Raw genomic sequence first — 21321 nt, forward strand, 5'->3', positions numbered from 1 at the left:
GATCCAATTTCATTTATGTTTCGACCTCGATCCCCTAAATCAATCAGATACGTCGTTATAACCCTAATTTTATCATCTACACTCTTCAAAGGGCAAGATCGTCAACAAAAACAAAGCTTGAGACACTTATCGTTGGATGTGAGAATTACATTATTTTAGATTTTTCACTCCGAAATTGGTCTAATTTGGTCTATGTTTCGACCCTGATCCCCTAAGTTAACCGAATAAGCCTATAACCAACTACACCCTTCAAAAGACAAGACCATCAACAGATACAAAAATTGAGAAAATGACCGTTGGATATGAGAATTACATTATTTTAGGCTTTTAGTCCAAAATTGATCTAATTTGGTCTATGTTTCGACCTCGATCCTCAAGGTCAACCAAATAAGTCTTTATAACCAACTCCACCCTTCAAAGGGTAAGACCGTCAACGGATACAAGGCTTGGGAAAATGACCATTGGATTTTATAACTACATTATTTTAAACTTCCGGTCCAAAATTGATCCAATTTGATCTATATTTCCACCCCGATCTCCTAGGTCAACCGAATAACACTTTTTTTACCCTATTTCTATTAACTTTACTCTTCAAAGGGCAAGACCGACAACGGATACAAGACTTGAGATACCAACCATTGAATGTGATAATATAATTACATTATTTTGGATATAAAAATTAAATTATTTTTAGCTACCTATGTACAAAAATTGGGGAAAGATCATTGCGGTTTTGTTGTTCTTAGCGAAAAATTAATGCTAATAGCCCGCATTCATCTACTTAAAAATATGCCAAATTTTTAGGGGGCTGATGTGGTTTTTCAGGGAAAAAAAAAAAGCATAATTTTGATTACTAATTCAGGTAACAAAACGTGGTTTACAGTTTATTAGGGGGAAAAAAAAAATTTAAAGGAAAAAAAAAAACACAAAAAAGAGCTGGTGGTGGTTCGAACCTGGCTCCCATCAACTTTAGCTGTGCCTTAACCACTGCACCAACCAATGTCAAGAGCAACGCTTACTTCCGCTTATGAAATTTGTATTGATTGACCTGAGCTGGGTTACCCAAAACATTCGCTCAGTCTTCGACCTCCTTCAAATCAACTTCATATTCAAATCTGGGTTTTGGATGGTTATTTCATAATCTTATACTCAAAATTCCATCTTACCACGCAATTGGCATAAAACTAAGGAGAACCTAGTTGTATTACCATCAGTTAACCTCAGAATTCGAGTAGAACTTTTAATTCAATTGTCTGGTATTCGTACCAACATCGATTTGGGTTTTTGATGTTGTTCAATACAAGAATTTGATAAAAATTCATACTTAATATGAGCGAGGAGATGCTTAACTGATCCAAGATCAACGCCCTTATTTTCTGCAATCTGGTTCCGCTCCACAACTACACAGCCTCTCATCCTCATTCCTCCCAATCTAAACCTTCTTCACGACAGTTCAGGACCTCCCAATCTGCATTAGTGTAGTAGTTTTCTCCTGTTGTCTTCTCCTACAAAGCTTCTCCAGTTCATGATCTCTCTACGCAGGTAAAGCAAAACAATAGGTTTCTTCCTGTTTGCACTGTTACTGGTCGCCGCCGCTAACGTCCATCTGGATCTTGTTCGACACATGTACTTGAGCCGCCGGACTCTCATTCGCTTTCTGCTGCGATCATTCTTCGTCTCAATAACAAGGCTCTGCCTCAGATCGCCGGAATCAAACGTCATTTACCGGATGTAAATCCTCCAAAAACACCCTGAAACCAAAACCGAGATTAATATTGCGACCTGTTTTCAATGTGCACGGAAATATCTCAGCGACAAAAACACAGAGAAATTAAAACGATGAACACAAACCGAACTAAAAGCAATAGAAGCGTGTCATCTAAAAAAAAAAAAGCAATAGAAGCGTACAAGAAAGTATCAAATCAGAACCGTCCATACTTTGCTGGGCGATCGATGGGTGCCAAAACCCCAATTATAAGGACCATTGACTTGGATTTTTCAAGGGAGACGTGGATGGCTCCGATGGGGTCTGGGGGACAGGTGTAACCGGTTGACACAAATGAGCGGCCATGATTGCTCCACTCAATTGGACGGACAGAAATAGTGATGATGTGGACGAGCACTCCATGCTCGGAGCATGGCAGAATTTTCGGTTCTTGAAGCTGTTCTGAATAAATCTTCTACTGATGATAGCATGGGACGTTGTCGGTAGTTAGTTTCACTTTTTACAGTTTATGCAGCTACTCTAGCTAGGTTGTGGCAACGGACATTGAATAGGTTGCTTATTTTTATTGGATTCGCTAAGAGGACTATTCTTTCTTGATTTGGAACTGTTGTGTCTAGTCTCTCAGTGTCGTATATTCTGAGAGGCTGAAATTATAGATATGTGTGTGATTCAGATATTCACATTACTGGGGAGTAGTAACTCCAGGGAGGGGTCTGTACGAACTTCTTTTAACCTTTTTTAATAAAAGACGACGAAGCTTATTAGTTGACTTATAGGTTTGAAAGCTTAGCAATTAAATTAAAGTGGACCCCTGTCCTTATCACGACTTGGATTCTACACCTTGGGAAGGATAAGTAGGCTGTTTTGGCCGAAGAAACAGATATCTGAACTTTCTTAGATCAGATCAGATTCAGAGTGAGTGGTGTACCCTCAATATTTTGAGTATTCTGTCGTTTCTCACTTTGGGGAATTTCAGCTTGCTTATAAGGAATGATGGGGACTTCTACACTAGTTTGCGCACCGATAATGGCGGAAACGGTTCGCAAGATGGTGAGTGATATGGGCAAGGCAACAGCCCTTGGTGCTGATCTAGTGGAGATTAGATTGGATTATTTGAAGGTCTTCAATAGCAATGAAGATCTTAAGACCCTAATTAAAGAATCCCCTTTGCCAACTCTTTTCACTTATAGGTAAATTTACCAAGAATTTCTTACCTGATACAGCTTGTTTTCTGGTATGCCCTTTACAAGTTTGTCGTAGTAGTATCAGCAAAGTGCTGGACGAAAACTAGAAGAGTTGTTTGAAGTACCTGTTTCACTGTTTTGAGGCCATTTAACATTGAACCTCTTATGATTTCATTTTTAATGCATTGCTATCTACTGCTTTGAAGTGTAACAATTCGCACCTCTATCACTTTGATCATCCGCCTAACTGTTCAATAAGGCATGTCTTCTACAACTGATCTTACACCACAATCTGATTTTTTTTTTTTTTTTTTTTTGCTTGATTTACAACATAGAGTTTAAACAAGAGTTATCACTCGGTCGGTTCTAATTGGTTATATGCATTATCAACTTTAAAATCAAAGATTTCATTTTCAAAATTGAGCTACTAATTACCGATCAAAATTTGGGTATTTAATAATTTCTATCAGATTCAGTATTTTGGTTATGGTACATTAACATTTCTCATACATGTCCTATTTAATATAATACTTACTTTGAGGACTCATGTGGTAACTAGAAAAAAGTCCTCATTAAGGTAAATAAGATTCTCGCTAGAGTAAAGTAGATTCTCAATTGAGTAATTTAAGTCCTAAAAGTGGTAACTGTATGCATGTCATGTGTTATTTTTCCTATTAGAATGAATAATTGGAGTTTTTTTTTTTTTTTGAATAAAGGGCTGGTGCGGCTGCCCTCAAGCCTTGATTTACAAGTTTCCTGTAGAGATTTATGATATTATTTCGGAAAATACTCTAGATGCTTATTGTGATCAGGGGTTTAGGCTCAATGTCCCCCCCCCCTGTATTCGACGGAGTTTTTTTTTTAAATTGTCGTAAACTTTTTGTACATCTACTTATTTTTTAATGTTCTTTGTAAATATATATATGACATAGATTTTTATCAATCTTCAGTATACCTAGTTATCTAAAGCTCTTTTACTGGGTTACCCATTAATATGTGATCTAGTTTTCTAAGTTCATTGAATATATGTGCTGTTAATCTAGTAGTATTAATACTGTTAATATTATTATAAAATATTTTTTCTTCTTATATCTCTTAATATACATGTGTGTGTACTAAAAATGGAATATATAGGCTAATATTTAGGTAATTGGTAAATTCGACTTTTACTAAAATCAAACCAACTTTTTCAGTAATTTTTTATTTCAGTTTCATTGATTTCGATAACCAAAAAGTTGGTTTACCAAACATAAAATATCAGTTGATATTCAATCAGTTTAGTAATTACCAAACCAAATAACAGTTTTAAGTTAAACCAATATACTCATATGGTCGCAAAAGTTGCCTAAACATGTTATATATTGGTGTCAAGTAGTATTTTTACTCTGCTTTCATGGTCTAATTGATGCTAAATTATCAGTCAAACGGTCAAATTAACAGCCAAAGTGGCAGAAGTACAAAATTGTTACTGCTTTGTAACAATGAATTCAATTGTATTGATTAGGCCAGGGTAGTATTTTGAATTTCAATATAAAATTATTTTCAAAAGCGGGTCATAGGTGCTTCATGTTTAGTTATAATTTCTTTCTTTTTAATTTTTTTTTTTATAGAAACTTGTGGCTTATAGAATTTGCCATATTGTGTGGCCTAGGAGTGAAGTGATATATATATCTTCATCTCCATAACATATACGATCAATTTGTAGAGATCCGAATTTTGTAAAAGTCATTGCACCAAACATTCCTTCAGAGGCATCTGAATAGTTGGTGTACTCCAATCATGCAGCAATGAGAGAAGTTTGAGAAAAATTCAATTTTAGACATTAATTTTCAGTAACGGGTAAATCATTGAAGAAACATCTCATGGGGGTAAAATAAGTCGATCCAGATTTATTAATCACTACCATTGCCAATATACGAGACATGTATGAAACGAAAAATCCGCGTGTTAATTTACAGAGATAATATTGTAACAACGCAAGCCCCTCATCCAAAACCAAAAGTGTTAGGCACTTAGGCGTATCTTACTTCTGAATTCCCAGGCCAAGTTACAGAGGTGTCACATGCCTTTGTATAGTGGATTTTACTTCTCAGTACTATCGGTGTCATTTTGCTCATTATAAACATAATTTGTCCGATGATTTCCCTACGAAACGCCCAGCAACTCCCATCTGATATTTTGTATTTTTCTAGACCAAAGTGGCAAGGTGGTCAGTATGATGGTGATGAAAAACATCGACTGGATGCTCTTCGATTAGCGATGGAGCTTGGAGCTGATTACATTGATGTCGAGTTTCAGGTTCTGGCGTTCTGCTCCCTTATGCATATGTAACTTTGAAAAGTTATCTATGAACATTATCTCATCAATGAACTGTAGACAGAACTCTAGAGAACTGATTAGGACAACTCTAAACTTCTTCATGGGGGTAGAGGAAGAAGCATGTTAAATACAATTTGAAGCACCTAAAATTTAAACAAACTACCCTTGCATTGGTACTAGGATGTTAGAAAACTCATTTATATTCTGTTCTGTTTAAACTTTGACACTAGGATTGTAGATCATGAATTACCTTTTACTAATGCTATTACCTGTGACCGAAGGTTGCTCATGAATTCATCGACTCCATATATGGAAAGAAGCCTGACAAGTTTAAAGTTATTGTTTCTTCCCACAACTATCAAGATACTCCATCTGTCGAGGATCTCGGAGATCTTGTTGCTAGAATGCAAGCCACTGGAGCTGACATGGTCAGCATCACAACCACTGCCTTGGATATTACTGACGTAGCACGCATTTTTCAGATAACTGTGCATTCTCAAGTAAGCGGCATAGGTGGTGTGAAATTGCATTGTAATTTTAAGCTTTGTTCATAGTTTCTTTCCATGCTGAGCTGAATTGTAATCTATGGTTTTGTAGTTATCCTCTTACATTGCTGGTATATAGGAATTGAAGTTGATGGGTTCCATGCTAAGTTCCACTTTTCATGATTTAATATTTATACATGAATGTCAGGTCCCAGTAATAGGACTTGCAATGGGTGAGAGGGGCTTGATTTCTCGGATACTCTGCGCAAAATTTGGTGGTTACCTTACTTCTGGTACACTCGATTCAGGAATTGTTTCAGTTCCTGGAGAACCTGCCATCAAGGATATATTACATGTATACAACTTCAGACTGATAAGACCTGGTACAAAACTGTTTGGTGTTATTGGAAAGCCTATCAGCCACAGCAAATCTCCTCTTCTCTACAATGAAGGATTCAAGTCAGTAGGTTTCGATGGAGTTTATCTACATCTTTTGGTAGATGACATTGCAAATTTTCTCCGTACTTACTCATCAACTGACTTTTCTGGATTCAGGTTCACATTTGTACCAAGTTAATATATCCTTAGTATAGACTTGAAACAGAAATATCTTTATGCAAGTGTTTCTTGCTGTTTTTATCTCAATTAAGATAACAGTTTGTAGTCTTTGTTTAATTCCACCACAGCGTTGGAATTCCTCACAAGGAAGCTGCAGTTAAGTGCTGTGATGAGGTAGATCCAGTTGCCAAGGTAGTGAACAAATCATTTATATTTCAATGTGACGTCCTTCGTTTGTGTACTTCGCTGACCTTTGCTCTTGGTTGATCAAACTATTCAGTCAATAGGAGCTGTTAACTGCATTGTAAGGAGGCCAACTGATGGGAAGTTATTTGGCTTAAATACTGACTATTTTGGGTCTATTTCTGCTATCGAGGATGGACTTCGAGGTTTCTAATTTGTTGTACTAGCTAAGTTATATCTTCTTTCTTTATTGTGGCAAGAGCCGGGCTTTCTCTTCCTAAGGTGATCCCCCTTCCCTCTCATGTTTTTACAGGTTCACATGATAGAGGCAATACCACTGGTTCACCTTTAGCTGGTAGGTTGTTTGTTGTCATGGGTGCCGGAGGTGCTGGAAAGGCGCTTGCTTATGGTGCAAAGCAGAAGGGAGCTAGAATTGTTATTGCCAACCGCAAATATGGTACATTTTCTATCTTTCTTTCTTTTGTTCTAGTTAGCTCATGAATTATTTGTTTTTTCTGTTATGCACATAAGGTATACGGTGTCATCTGCAATGTTTTGCTTCATCCGTAGTTGATGCATTGATAGAAAGTCTGAAAACTACGCCAGATAATTTATAGGACCACTCTTTCTTTTTGAAATACATGAGCATATATATTCACTTTGAACATGTAACTTTTTGTTATCTTGAGTCGATTAGTATATATAAACTCTCTATGCATGGTATGATATATATTTGATATTTGAACCTTTGCACACCTTGATAAGTGATAACTGTTTCCTATATCTTTCTTTTCCACTTTCATTGTTCATTGTTAATATATAAAATCACAATGATTTCTTAGTTCCTAGCATTTATATCTTCTTTTTCTTCAAGATCGAGCCAGAAAACTTGCAGACGAAGTGGGAGGAGATGCTTTGTCTTTTGCTGAATTAGAAAATTTCCACCCAGAGGACGGCACGGTTCTTGCAAATGCAACATCTGTCGGAATGCAACCGAATATTGATGAGACACCTATTCCTAAGGTTTGCTAGTTGCTACTCTCCGATTCCATTACATTATCAACAATCAGTAGAGCTTGATATAATATTTATGATCGTATATGAATATGTGCCTATAATTAGTATGAACTTCTTGATGAGCTCACTGAGCCATAACCTTAACAAAACCAACTCATTTACGTTTTGAAAAGGATTGGAATAGCTTTTGGTCTCAAGTGATGATGGTTTGGGAGAGTTGAACGTGGAAACTCTAGCTACCAAACCAAGTTACACAATCTTCCATTTATGTTCCGTGTTTGAAAAACTTCATCAAATGCTAATTGATTCATCAAACTTGTAGTCACTTCTAAAGGCAAGAGCTTTCTGTTTTTTTTTTTTTTTTCATAGCATGCTCTGAGATCATATTCGTTGGTGTTTGATGCCGTTTACAACCCCAAAATGACTAGACTTTTGAGCGAAGCTGCGGAGTCCGGTGTCACAGTTGTTAGTGGGGTTGAGATGCTCATTGGACAGGCATATGAACAGTTTGAGAGGTTCACCGGATTGCCTGGTAAGACTATTTGTATCAGTTAAAGAAAGAACTCGCATTCTATTCAACAACATATGGTATACCTACTAGGATCTCTTATTTGTTTTTTGTTTTTTTTTTTTTAATTGTCAATGCAATGCAGCACCAAAGGAACTGTTTAGGAAAGTTATGGAAAATTGCCTTTGAGGTTTGCTTGTTTCTGCTTGAGGCGGTGTGCTGGTCCCTCTCATCATGTCTTTGATGGAGTCATTGAGGCCAGCAGATCGGCACTGTTTGTGATGATTCCCTTGCATGGGGTGTTTCTGAGCAATAAGCAGGGTTGCTTTTATTATTTGTTAATGAGTTCGAGGCTCAGTTGAGAAATAATGTAGAAGATTTGTGATGATTCCCTTGCATGGGGTGTTTCTCAGCAATAAGGCCCCGTTTGGTTAGCTGGAATGTCAAAATTGGAAAAGGATTTATTTTCCTTTCCAGACGGATATGGAATGGAATATGATTTGGTATTTCCATGTGAGTGTTTGGAATATTACTAGAAATTAAATTTTGGAATTAATTTTTCATTTCTATTGTAGTGTTTGGTAAGTCATAAGAATGAAATATGGAATTATAATTTTCAATAACGCCCTTTTACTAATTAAAGTACATCAATTTATAAGGAATATTGGTGGGGAATATAAATTTTTAGAGGGATAATTAATGTAATTTTGCCTTTGACAGTGGGAAATGGAAATAGAATACCACCCATGACTAGGTAATTCTATTCAGGCTTTATAAGGGAGTCAATTTCCAGTCAAATCTTATTTTTTATTTCCTTTCCAATCTTTAATTACAACCAAACAGCATATCTGAATGGAAAATGAAATTAATTCCCATTCCATACCATGATTTCCTGCCATCCAAACGGGGCCTAAGGGTTCTGTCACCTCAATCTGGTGTATGTAACATTGCTTTTATTATTTGTTAACGAGTTTTCCTCGCTCCATCGAGGTTCAGTTGAGAAATAATGTAGACGATTTGTGTGATTCGTGCCTTGGATCACTCTTCACTTGAGAATATTGACAAATTTATTTGAAGGTACTGTTTGAGCAAGTTTGTGTACATCATGCTTAAAATTTTAAAACCTCTTTCTTCGGGCATAAAGTATTTATCAGTCCTTATTAGGGCTGCCACTTGGTTTGGTAATTACCAAACCGACCGAATACCAACCGATGTTTTAGGTTTGGTAAACCGACTTTTTGGTAACCGAGACCGATAAAACCGAAATCGAAAATTACCGAAAAAGTTGGTTTGGTTTTGGTAAATACCGAATATACCGATTATCTAAATATTAGATTTATATACTACAGTTTTCAATACACATACATGTATATTAAGAAATAAGCATAAAAACTTTTATAATAGTATGAACATTACTACATATACTGCATTAATAGTACATATATTTTAAGAAACCTAGTCAAAGATGGTTAAATAAACTAGTTTTATTGAAATTGCTAAAACTTGATGTCATATATACAAAAGAAAGCTATAATTAGTAGATGAATACAAAGTTTATGACTATAAAATTCAAAAACCTAGTTTTGTTCATTCTAATTTATATTATAAAGAGTTGTTTTAAAGTTGGTAATACCGAAAACCGAAATACCGAATTCGATAGATATAATTAAAAACCGAAAATTTTGGTTGGTAATTGGTAACTCAGGTTTGAAACCGAAAGCTTTGGTTTTGAAGTTGGTAATACTTATAACCGATTCAAAACCGAAAGCTTTGGTTTTGAAGTTGGTAATTGGTAACTCAATTTTAAAACCTCTTTCTTCGGGCATAAAGTACTTATCAGTCCTTGTGCTAATGTGTTCACGGTTGCTAATATGCTATGACAAGATTAACCGAATCATTACAAGATGTTGTCCGGAAAATACATGTACGTATGTCTTTCGAATTATAATTTTATCAACAGAGATGACCAGATAGAAGTTCAGGTGCTAAAGTGATAACAGACCAATTGGTATTGCAAAATTGAGAAATCTTAAATTGACTAAAACAATTCGAAAGTAGATTGCTACATAAACAGATCAATCGAGAATACACATTACCGCCATTTCATGAATCCTGGAACTAGTTTTATGACAGCAAATGGCTGTTATTTTACACCCCTGTGCATTGTAGAACTGGTAGGGATGCTCTGATATCAGCTTCGTATCATATAGCTCTTGAACAAGTCAAACTAGAGTTGTTCCATTGCCTTTTATGCAGATGTTCTGGGTGAGTGAAGAAAACTATCCCTGCTCCACATTGAATATGAAAAGGCTAGCTGTCTGGTTAACATTAGCAAAGATAGGAGGAAGCATACATTTCTCTATGCTTTAGTAAACATCAATCAGGTGTGGGCATTCATCAGTTTACATTAATGGGTCATTATTCAATTTGCTTCTATCTTGTAACTATTGCACAGAAAGGAGGATACATGGAGACAGCTCTTAACATACAATTTCCTCCAGCAAAACATCACTCCACCTTTATTGTGTTGCAATAAAAATGCCACCTTCTATGTACACAATACAACACTATAACTTCTGCCAGGAAGCTTTCATTTCTAGTTTTCCCTTGAAGACTTTCTAAGCTGCAGCAATGTTCCTGCATCCTTACATTGCCTCAAATAGAACCCGATGCTCTAGTAGTTCAGATAAAACACTTCTCATTTTATCAACTGAAACAGGTTTTAGTATAACCCCGTCCATACCAACCCTCATGCAGCTCTCCTTTGTCATCTTGTTTATGTTTCCAGTAAGTGCAACTAATACTGGACGTTCATGACGTTTTGTAAACTTTCCATGAATCTGGACAGCTAGTTCATACCCATCTATGCCGGGCATGCACACATCCATGAACACCACCTTGTGCTCCTGTGAAATAACTTGCAAGAACTCATCAGTTGAGCTTACGGTTGTTACATCACATCCCAGGTGCTCAAGGAGTCCCTTTGTCACTGATCTGCTGACTCTGCGTAGTTGATGGAGAAAAGAAGTTTATACAACCATCAGTAACCATAAATTAGTTTGTATTTCTTATGTCTTGAATACATCAAAACTTGTTCATATCCAAGTTGAATATGGTCTCAAAGGACATGGAAAGCAAGAAGAGTACAACTTTGATCATTAAGAAAAAATTCCTCTTCCACATAAATTAACTGCTACACTGCTACTTTGCTTTTCTTCCAATAAGAACAACTTCAACTAAGAGAATAAATAGACATACTTAGGGTGGTTTTATATGCACCCATGAAATTACTACTCAACACACCCAGTGCCTTGAGAAAAAAAGTAAACTATTTAACTTCCACATTCTACTTACTTTTTCTTTAACTATGGAAAAATATGAAGTTAAAAAGGAAAACTGGCTGATCCAGCAAGTGTCTCCAACCATGGCCAAATCAAGCACACCACAACAAGTTCTTGCTACATATATTTTTTTCATTTTATATTCTATAATATATGTGTATATATGTACTGAAATTGTTGACTTAATTTGTCATCATTTTATATTTACTCTCTTACATGAGAATGAGAAGTTCTATCTTATCAATGGATTGATGATTTGTTGTCATGTAAATACAATTTTTGTTTATGTATCTGCAGAAGATGTATAGTACGTGGTTAAGCTTTCAACTTTGTTTTAGACATATATGGTCACTTAAATACGTGTTAGAGGTATAATATTTAAGTGAGTCATATATGTGTTTGTTATGCAATATATGATACACATCATATGAAAAATTTCTAGTGATATATAAATAAAAAGTTACCTCTTTATGAGGTGAAATAATTATACCTCTATACGAGGTTAAACATTCTAGTTTGTATATTATTTCTTTATGTTTATTCCTTACAAAGAAAAACTGACTGGACTGCATCCATTATCATCCATGACAATGGACCTTAATTTAAAATTCCTCTAGTTAATGAGTAAGAAAGGTGGCTGTTACTGACCCATTATCATCCATGACAAGAACTTTCAACCCTGGAAAGTTTGTTTGACCATGAGTTGCTTGCATCTTAGGCAGAAAAGGCAGCTTAGACTCATTTGATCGCTCCGGATAGCCGAGCTTCACAATGAAATTGGCAGTGCATCCCTTGCTGAGACCTTCACTTTCAATCCAAATATGCCCCTCCATAAGATTTACAAATCTGAATACATCAGGCAAAAGGAAATGACATCAGAAGTCCATCCTTATGGACAAATTCCTTACAATACTAATCCACACTCCAACGCTTGAAATGTCAAAAAATAGGTGAAATAGCAAACACAAGCTAATTGCACTGTTTCTTTCTTTGTTCCTTAAAAATAAGGCAAATCCTCTTTGGATACTGGCCAGTTTAAAACTGGGGCCTCCTGCCGTAGCCTAAATTAGGAGGCAGTAAAACTCTAGAAAATGCTAGCTAGCTATATTGATGGGGTTCACACCCCCCAGACCACATGGACTAAACCATGTTCTTTGGTTCTCCTTTTTGAGGCTTGAACCAATTGGACTGTATATTCGAACAGAAATCAAGTTGAATATGGTAAAGCACAAAGTAAAGTACCTCTTACAGATGGCCAAACCAAGTCCACTACCACCAGAATTTCTAGTAGCTAATGACTGATTCTGTGCGAATTTGGTGAATAGCTTCGGAAGATCCTGGGGATTGATTCCAGATCCTGAATCTTTTACCTGCAATAGAAACAGATGATGTAAAGTACAACACTAACTTAAGATCAAAAGATGATCTTCCATAAAACAGAAGGACTCCAATCAAGTATTTGAAAAACAAACCTGTACACGCAGATAAAAGTGATTATCACTTTGCACAGGAAAAAAGTCAGCAGCATGGAAATCTCTTAAAGATTCTGATTTTGCAACAAAAACTGTAATCCAGATGCTCCCTTCTTTTGAAAACTTCACAGCATTCCCAACAACATTTAGAATAGTTTGCATAAGGCGCTTTTCATCACCTATTGCATACACTGGCAGGTCTGCTGCTAAATTTAATGTAACCGGCAACTTTTTAACAGATGCAATAGGCTTAATTAAATTATGAACCTGCAATAAGAAAAGATCTTAGTGAAGCAAACTGCTACAGAAATCAATTCAAGTATGCTTCAACAGAATCCAAATCAACTCATGTGGCACAAACTCTACCTCTATAAATACAGAATGGAGGTTAAAAGTTGCTATGTCAAGTTGAAGGCTGCCATCTTCAAGTCTTGAAAGATCTAATACATCATTTATGAGGGTAGCCAAAAGGTTACTGCTCTTTAATATTGTTTCAACCATTAGGCGCTGCTCCGGTGTCTGCTCAGTTTCCTGCAGCAAGGAAGACAGAGCAATAATTGCATGCATGGGAGTTCTCATCTCATGGTTCATAACGGCCAAGAAATCATTGCGAGCACGAATTGCAGTTTCTGCTTCCCTCCTAGCCAGATCAAGTGCAATATTCTGCTCCATTAGCAGATCCCTCGCTCTCCTCGACTCTTCTAAGATAGCAGCGTGTGATAGAGCAACTGCTACCTGTATCATAATTCATAAGATTAAATAAATTGATGCTTCTTATTATAAGCAACCATTACTAATGAAGCAAGCAATAAACAGATAATATATGTGTTCAGTTATTATAAGATGATTATGTATGTTTTGTTCTCATTGGATCCACTAAGTACTGCAAGACATTTTTGTTTTCTTTTATTATAAGCAAGGCATCTATAAAGGTTCATGCTTGCGATAATCAAGCTACAGATTATATGATAGTTTCCTAAGAGCTAATGTAACTTCATCCTAATCCAAGGGCTGTTGTATAAGAATCAGGAAAAAGGAAAAGTTGCAGCCTACTCAGAAGGTTTTAGGGTCCCAGCCCTCCTCTAAAAGTATCTGGACATTTGACCAGTAAATACTAGTTAGTGAGGATTACTATTTATGTCTACTTGCAGACTTGTGAATATAAAATAAAATGACAGAGCATAGATCCACCATTTTGCAGATCAACAATTACTTATAATTACACCCACTTTTCATTTTCATAATAAGACAACCTAGACGCTGGGATATCCTGAGAATTCCTATTGCAAGTGACTGCCAAAGGAATGAAGAATGTCATAAACAATAAAAAATTTATTATTATGAATACATAAAGTAACCATCTTAAGAAAGAAACAACAATAACCTAAACGAGAGTTGTATAAAAAAATTGTTTTTCTTTTTTGCAATTTAGGCATTGGGTGATAACTAATGATGTCAAAAAGAAAATGATCAACATTGTGGTTCCATACCTGGTCAGCAACTACCTCAACCAGCTCTAACTCATGCATATGCCATTGCCTTGCACTATCAGAAGGGAGCATCAACACCATCAAAGCATAGCGTTTTGTTGAGAGCTCAGGCCAGTCATTGATTTGGAAGTTTGAGAGGTGCAGGAGAGGGACACGAACAGCAACAACCTCTCCAGGCATATGCTTTCCCGCAAGTGGCCTCAGTCTTGCCACTGGGGAATTCGGTGATATCTTCACGGCATGGTTGCTGCTAAACACTTGATTGATCACAGGAAGATGAATGGGTACGGTATGTCCTACCGGATTCTGCTGATGGAGTGTATACGACAGTTGCAGCTCTAACGCAGTACGCGTGGGCATCCACAACGCACACTCTTCCAATGCCAAAGTTCTACCCAACTCAACAAGTGTGGTTTTCAGTATAGTATGTCTGTCAAGAGTACTTCTAATCTCATGTGTCAGCATCCTGACATGTCGACCGGTCTCCTCCTGAGTCCGAATCAGCCCCATTTCCCTATCAAGCTCTGCAGCCTTATTCTTCAGGAACAACTCCCTAGTCTTAACACTCAACAAATCAGGAATAATATGCACAAGCATCAACGCCGTGGCGCACGAAACCACAGCAGTCAAAACCTTGGCAGTAGTCATTACTACGGCCACAGTCCTAGAATGCATGTTGAAAGTCCACAAGTTAATAAGATGGGTGGCGCCGCACAACACGATGAAAGCACCAAACTGAACAAGCACCCATCTGTATGGAAACACTGCGGATTTCTTGACAAAGTATATCAACTCCAGAGGGATTGAGAAGTAAGCAAGTGCAATAAAGAAGTCCGAAATGTACTGGTACTTCATCAGCAGCTCATCAGCCGGCCACTGCGGCTCAATACAGTTGCAGGCCTCCATCAGAATTGACCGACCTATGATTACCAATTCTAACAACCCCCCTATACAGTCAAAACAAACCCAATTCGCAACCCGGATCGCCAAAATGAGGGTTATGGCCAACTGGGTTTTGTTCGAACAAGAAATTAAAGACGGAAATGAGGTCACCTGGATCGTTGAAGGAATCAGAACAGAGAGATATGAATGAAACAGAGGAAAGGGGAAGAAGAAGAAGGGAGTGAGGGCATAATGGTATTTTACCTGTTTTTGATGAGGATGTCCATTGGAGTTGAGGAGTCCGTGTATTTTACCTTTTAGTCTTCCAACTTTCTTTTTAGTCCTCTCGAGACTTTTGCCTCCCCAACCGTTTTGCTTTTTCCCAAAACAACGGAAAAAAAAAAAATAACAGTTAGCTCACATACTTAAACCGGTATTAGAACATCTTTATCAAACTCTCTATTTTGGCTCCTTAGCTATTTTGGAGAGCATGTTTAGCTTTTTAGCAGCTGCACCAGACTCCTAAAGTGGCTCTTTATTATAACTTCTAGCTATCTTGCTCCTAAATATAGAGAGCGAGCTGAAGCTCTCTATAATTTAAGACATTCATTTTAAGTTATTTTATATAATTTATAAATACATTTAAACTATTTAATCTTCATTTAAAAAATAATATAAATTCAAAACTAGCTAAAATAAAGAGCACTGATGCAGATGTATTTCTAAAGTGGCTAGCTAAAATGACTTTTTAGCTACTTTGGCTAAAATTTGACTTAAAAATGGCTAGCATTACTAAAGATGCTCTAACTTGACCGAATTTGAAGCAAATCGACTAAATCTAGGTCCGTTTAATAATACAAATTTTCTACCTGATTCGATCCAATAATCCAACGGATTGTTGATAACTCAATCTAAATCCATATTTCGTAGGTTAACGGATACCTATTCCACTAATCTGATCCGTTTATGATAACGAATATTTTAAACATTTAAATAATAATATTGAAATTTTTATTATGATACTTCATAAAATATTAAACAAAATGAAGAGTATCGCTAAAAAGTGAATTACATAACCAAAAAATTCTTCAAAACTATAAACTAAGGTAATCAAAATACTAAATTTCTAAAACAATACTTCATTGATTTTTATTGGATAAGAGAACAAAAAAAAAAACATAGGCATCAATAAGCGTCAACTTCATATTTCCAATATTGATAGCTTAATTAAGAAGAATACCTCATTTAGCATTCTACAAAGTTTTGTTATAATATAAATATATATATATATATATATATATATATATATATATATATATATATATATTTAAAAATAATAACTATTCTTAATATTTTGTATTTAATATTTTAAAAAATGATATTTCATTGATACAAAAATAATATTCAGTTATTATAAAAACAGAGCAGATCATTAATAGGATCAACCAAAATTCGTATTTGATCCGTTAAATAAACGAATTAATGGATCCGAACCATTTACGAATCACATTTTCAATCCTAACTCATTCAATAACCATGGATCAGGAGCGGATACGGATCAAAATTTGGTCCACTTATAGGTCTCAAAACCCGAGTGGTCCGCTCCGGAACACTCTTTGACACTTATAAGTGGATCGAATTTTGATCCGTATCCGCCGCGGATCCGTGGTTATTGAACGGATTTGGATTGACAATCTAATCTGTTGATCCGTTAATGGTCTGGATCAATTAATCCGTTTATTTAACAGATCAAACACGGATTTAGGTTTATCCGATCCGTTAATGATCCGGTCCGTTTTTATAATAATTAAATATTATTTTTGTAGCAATAAAATATTATTTTCTAAAATATTAAATATAAAAAATTAAGAATACTTATTAGTTTTAAATATAAAATATTAAATATACATATATTATAACAAAACTTTGCATAATCCTAAATGAGGTAGTCTTCTTAATTAAGTTTCCAATATCACAAATATGGGAATATGAAGTTGAAGCTTATTGATGCCTACGTTTTTTTGTTCTCTTATCCAAAAATATCAATGAAGTATTGCTTTAGAAATTTGGTATTTTGGTTACCTTAGTTTATCGTTCTAAGGAATATTTTGATTATGGGATTCAACTTTTGGCGATACTTTTCATTTTATTTTAATATTTTATTAAAATTTTATGTAGTATCATGATAAAAATTTAATAATATTATTCAAATTTTAAAAATATTTGTTATTATAAAAGGATCAAATTAGCGGATCGGGTATCTGTTAGTCCGCCAGATACTGGTTAGGATTGAGTTTTCAATGATCTACCGAGTTATCAGATCGGGTCGGGTTGAAAATTTTTATTACTAAACGGATTGTAATTAGGTCAATCCACTCCAAATCCGATCCATTTGTTATACTTAAAGATATTGATCGCTATTAGAAATTCAAAGACACAAAAAAATTTGAATTTGAGGACAAAGATTTGATTCCTATTAGGTGACGAACCGTAAATTAAAAATTATATAACTTAATTCATGGGTTGAATCAGAGTGTTTCAATAAAAACCAATAACATGAATAGAGAGAAATTGACAAAGAAAGATGAGAAAAATACTTTGGTAGCTCAATTCGTTAGTCTTCTATCTGATCAGGGTCGCTGAAGTCGTTGAGAGAGAGAGAGAGAGTATGTGTGTGTGTGTGTGTCAAAATCTCTTCGGATGAGACTAGATTTATTTTTAGTGTTGATATTTATACCAAGCTCTCAAACATTCTTCACAATCCACCATTTTGTTTTTTTTTCCCAAAATAACAAAAGAAAAAAAGTAACAGTTCGCTACAGTTATTAGGAAGTGTCCAAATGAAGTGTACAAAAATATGTGTACCCTCCTATTAGTGGTATCGCGTGACATTTGGTGCATGTTTACTTATTTGGAATAGAGAAATTCATGAATCGAATACAGCCTGAATGGGAGAGAAAAAAAAAATTGGTATCGGAATTACTCATTTTTTATTATTCTGTTTATTGACCATAATCGTGTGGGCAAATGAGGTGTACTGAAATATGCATACCCTCCTACTAGTGGTATTGCCTGGCATTCAACACGTTTACTTATTTGAAAATGGAGAAATTCATGAATCGGATACAACTTGAATTGGAGAAAAAATGAATTGGTATCGAAATGAATCATTTTAATTATGGTGTTCATTAACCATAATAGCGTGGCCAAGTAGGGTGTATAGAAATACGCATACCCTCCTATTAGTGGTATTGCATGTTATTCGGCACGTTTACTTATTTGGAATGGAGAAATTCATGAATCGAATACAAATGGGAGAGAAAAAAACAATTGGTATCGGAATTGATCATTTTGATTATCCTGTTCATTCACTGTAAGCGATATTGTTTACAATTTATCTTGAATCGAAATCGAAATTAGTATGATTACTACAACATCTATGGACACATTCATACACAGTCTGGAAGGGAAATGTGTAATAGCATCACATCTCTACAGGTTTCTTATTTATCATATTTTAACCTCTGAACTTCAATGATTCAGTTGTATTCTTGTGCAAACACTTGCTGTCAAAATACAGTTGTAGCAACCAGAATAAGCAACAGATGGCATCAAAGTGACCTGATTTTAATAGCGGTGCTTATGAAGAGATCAAGATCTTGGGACAGGTCCTCATTCCACTGCTCAAACTCATGATTACAAGAAAAAACAATCTCTGCTACTGATATCCTTGTTCACCAGAAACACTCCTTGAACAGAAAGAGAAATAACCTCTTCTGTAAACAAAATTTCAATAAATTGTAGACAAAATCTTCGAATCTGAAACTAATCCAATTGATTTTTCTACGAGTATAATCACCAAACTCGGTTGTTTTTTTTTTTTTTTTTTTAAAAAAAAAACCCCACCCCATTCCCACCCTTGATGGGGCTCGAACTCCTGTCCTCTTATATATGAGACCAAAGCCTTACCACCCCACCAAACTCGGTTGTTAGCAATTGATCCAATTGAAAGATAAACATGGACATATCTATAGGGATTTACAAAAGCAAACATGCAGTCTGATTAGAAACGCAACTGATTTATAGTGAATTTATAAGCCACAAATTTTCCTTTATTCCTGCAAACATGTCAATTGTAGTGTAGAGAAATAAGGGTCTCCCGCAGAGGATTAACTTAAACTAAATTCTTCAAACAAATGTCACAAAAGTGATTACTGTTCCTAACACTACTAGAATTATGTTAATAGACATCACATGATTTAAATCGGTCAGACTTGCACATGATGTAAAAAAGTAAGCTAACATCGTTTTAGAAAAAAAAACCGATTTAATTGTGTATCATTAACATCGGTTCTTTAAATGACCGGTGTTAAAACTTTTGTTTTAAAATTTGCGGGAACCTCAATTTCGTGAAAGCGCTAAGTGTTTTAAGTGAATTGGAGGGAGCGGGTACCAAAACTTAAAAATTTCACACTTAGAGAAAAAGAGCCCGACCCCAAAACTCGAGCTCGAGCTCCTCCGATCCTCCTCACTCGAACTCGCCGCCATTGTTACACTCATCGCCTCCTTCATCTACCTCCTCGGTTTCTTCGGAATCAACTTTGTCTAGTCCTTCATCTCACTGCCTCCTAGGCCTGGCAATTCAGCCCATGACCCGTTAACCGCCCATTAACCGCCCGCTAAAAACCCATTTATTTCCACCCAATAACTTAACGTGTTAATGGGCTGCCAACTCGTTAGTTAACGGGCGGAAACGGGTTGCACGACGGAACCCATCAAGCCCGGTTAGAAAAAAAAAACAGTCTAACCCTCGCTTCTCTCGCAGCTCACTCTCCTCTTCTCCACTTTAGCCGCTCGAACTCTCTACCCATCTCTACGCCGCCACTCTTAGCCGGCGTTGTCAAAGAGTTTGCCGACGTGCTCGGCTTCTTTCACTTCTCTACAGTCTACACCCTCGCCTACATCAGTACTGTTACATCTAAACCCCACTCCATTTTCTTCGTAAACTTGCTTTTGGATTGGTACGACTTTGAAGAAAAGATCAAGACAGAGGTTACCGGAGGTCAAGAAGGTAGGCGACTAATTCTTGGTGAAGCCCAGCGGGGGTGTTTCACTTTCTTTAAGATACAGAGAGAAAGTTGGATCTGCTGCTGTTGGTTGCTTTAAGATACAGAGGTTGGGTTGAAAACGAGTACGAAATCTCACCGTCTATGAGTACGACATCTGGGTTCAGAGTTGAAGCTATTAACTTGCTTCTTTCATTAGTTAATCTGACGAGGTAATGGTCTTCGTTCTTAATTTGGGTTCAAGAGACTAGAGTTTTGGTTTTTTGGGTTCAAAATATTGGTGTTTGGTGATTGGGTTTTGGGATTTGTTTTGTATCTTGCAAGTATACCTTATTATGTTCGTCCTTAGTTGCTTTGCTTTCTGTTTTTGAATTAACATTCATTTTGACAATATATTAATCTAGTGTTCTTACCAATTCCAGAAAAATTAGAACGGTTATAAAGGAACTGAAACAAGGAACTGGTGGGTGTTTGTATTTTCTGGGATTTGCAAACTGGGTTATGTGTATTTGACCTTATATATATGTCAGCGGGTCTTAACGGGTCTCAATGGCCAATTTATTGTTAACGGGTTTTAGTGGGTAATTGATTAGAAAGAATTTTAAAATTTAAAAAAAAAAAAAAAAAGAACATTTGCCGTCTTAACGGGTTCCAACGGATAACCCGCGAACCCATCGGGCTCAGCCCGTTATCTTAACGGGTTATAACGGGTTGAGCCCGTTAAGACCACCAACCCGTTAAGTCCGCCCGTGATCGCCCAGTTGCCAGGCCTACTGCCTCCCACTACGACGACGTCCTCATCGACTCCAGCTGCTGCCCTCCTCCGACCAAACCCTAATTAGTCGATGTCGGCCCCGCATTGTGCTCCAAGGAGCTCGAGGACATCATCCAGGCCGTTCTAAACGGTGCCATTGTGTCTTACTCTCTCGAATCGAAGCTCAGTGACTGCAAGAGAGCGGCGGCGATTCGGCGCGAGTGGCTTCTCATCTCCGATCGTTGTATGAATTTCTAAACCCAGCCCCTCTTTTTCTTTTTCGCTCCTCCATGTTTTCAATTGTTGAAGTCCAGCTTGGGTGGCTTCTCATCTCGG

General features: G+C 36.3%; 2 protein-coding genes and 1 long non-coding RNA gene across 5 annotated transcripts; 1 reads left to right on the forward strand and 2 right to left on the reverse strand.

Moving 5' to 3' along the window:
* Window positions 1-1199: 1199 nt before the first annotated feature.
* Window positions 1200-1948, reverse strand: LOC133726525 (uncharacterized). The gene is made up of 2 exons (XR_009854838.1): window positions 1909-1948; window positions 1200-1751 (listed from the first exon to the last, which is right to left on the reverse strand). It is a non-coding gene; the product is annotated as an uncharacterized LOC133726525 (long non-coding RNA).
* A 653-nt stretch (window positions 1949-2601) lies between these two features.
* Window positions 2602-8338, forward strand: LOC133724462 (bifunctional 3-dehydroquinate dehydratase/shikimate dehydrogenase, chloroplastic-like). 2 transcript variants are annotated; one of them, XM_062151208.1, is made up of 10 exons: window positions 2602-2916; window positions 5103-5208; window positions 5511-5729; window positions 5923-6269; window positions 6401-6464; window positions 6553-6661; window positions 6769-6912; window positions 7330-7478; window positions 7842-8004; window positions 8126-8338. In XM_062151208.1, the coding sequence occupies exons 1-10, from the start codon at window positions 2717-2719 to the stop codon at window positions 8167-8169; spliced, it is 1545 nt and encodes a 514-aa protein (XP_062007192.1). In that variant the 5' UTR covers window positions 2602-2716; the 3' UTR covers window positions 8170-8338. The 2 variants fall into 2 exon arrangements, with proteins under 2 accessions (XP_062007192.1, XP_062007193.1); XM_062151209.1 differs by having other exon boundaries at window positions 2651-2776; window positions 8126-8336.
* A 1937-nt stretch (window positions 8339-10275) lies between these two features.
* LOC133724463 (ethylene receptor) lies at window positions 10276-15466 on the reverse strand. 2 transcript variants are annotated; one of them, XM_062151210.1, is made up of 7 exons: window positions 15430-15466; window positions 14284-15291; window positions 13160-13528; window positions 12794-13060; window positions 12564-12691; window positions 11970-12167; window positions 10276-10983 (listed from the first exon to the last, which is right to left on the reverse strand). In XM_062151210.1, exons 2-7 carry the CDS (start codon window positions 15187-15189, stop codon window positions 10626-10628), a joined length of 2226 nt encoding a protein of 741 aa, XP_062007194.1. In that variant the 5' UTR covers window positions 15190-15291; window positions 15430-15466; the 3' UTR covers window positions 10276-10625. The 2 variants fall into 2 exon arrangements, with proteins under 2 accessions (XP_062007194.1, XP_062007195.1); XM_062151211.1 differs by having other exon boundaries at window positions 14284-15336.
* Window positions 15467-21321: the final 5855 nt, after the last annotated feature.

Source organism: Rosa rugosa, chromosome 1 (assembly GCF_958449725.1).
Source record: "Rosa rugosa chromosome 1, drRosRugo1.1, whole genome shotgun sequence".
Classification (NCBI taxonomy): domain Eukaryota; kingdom Viridiplantae; phylum Streptophyta; class Magnoliopsida; order Rosales; family Rosaceae; genus Rosa; species Rosa rugosa.

Coding starts and splice junctions, on each gene's coding strand:
- LOC133724462 (XM_062151208.1), top strand. CDS start 2,717: ATGATGGGGACTTCTACACTAGTTTGCGCACCGATAATGGCGGAAACG. Junction 2,917..5,102: donor CCAACTCTTTTCACTTATAG/GTAAATTTACCA, acceptor GTATTTTTCTAG/ACCAAAGTGGCAAGGTGGTC. Junction 6,662..6,768: donor TATCGAGGATGGACTTCGAG/GTTTCTAATTTG, acceptor ATGTTTTTACAG/GTTCACATGATAGAGGCAAT.
- LOC133724463 (XM_062151210.1), bottom strand. CDS start 15,189: ATGGAGGCCTGCAACTGTATTGAGCCGCAGTGGCCGGCTGATGAGCTG. Junction 13,061..13,159: donor TCCATTCTGTATTTATAGAG/GTAGAGTTTGTG, acceptor TTCTTATTGCAG/GTTCATAATTTAATTAAGCC. Junction 12,168..12,563: donor GGTTTGGCCATCTGTAAGAG/GTACTTTACTTT, acceptor TGATGTATTCAG/ATTTGTAAATCTTATGGAGG.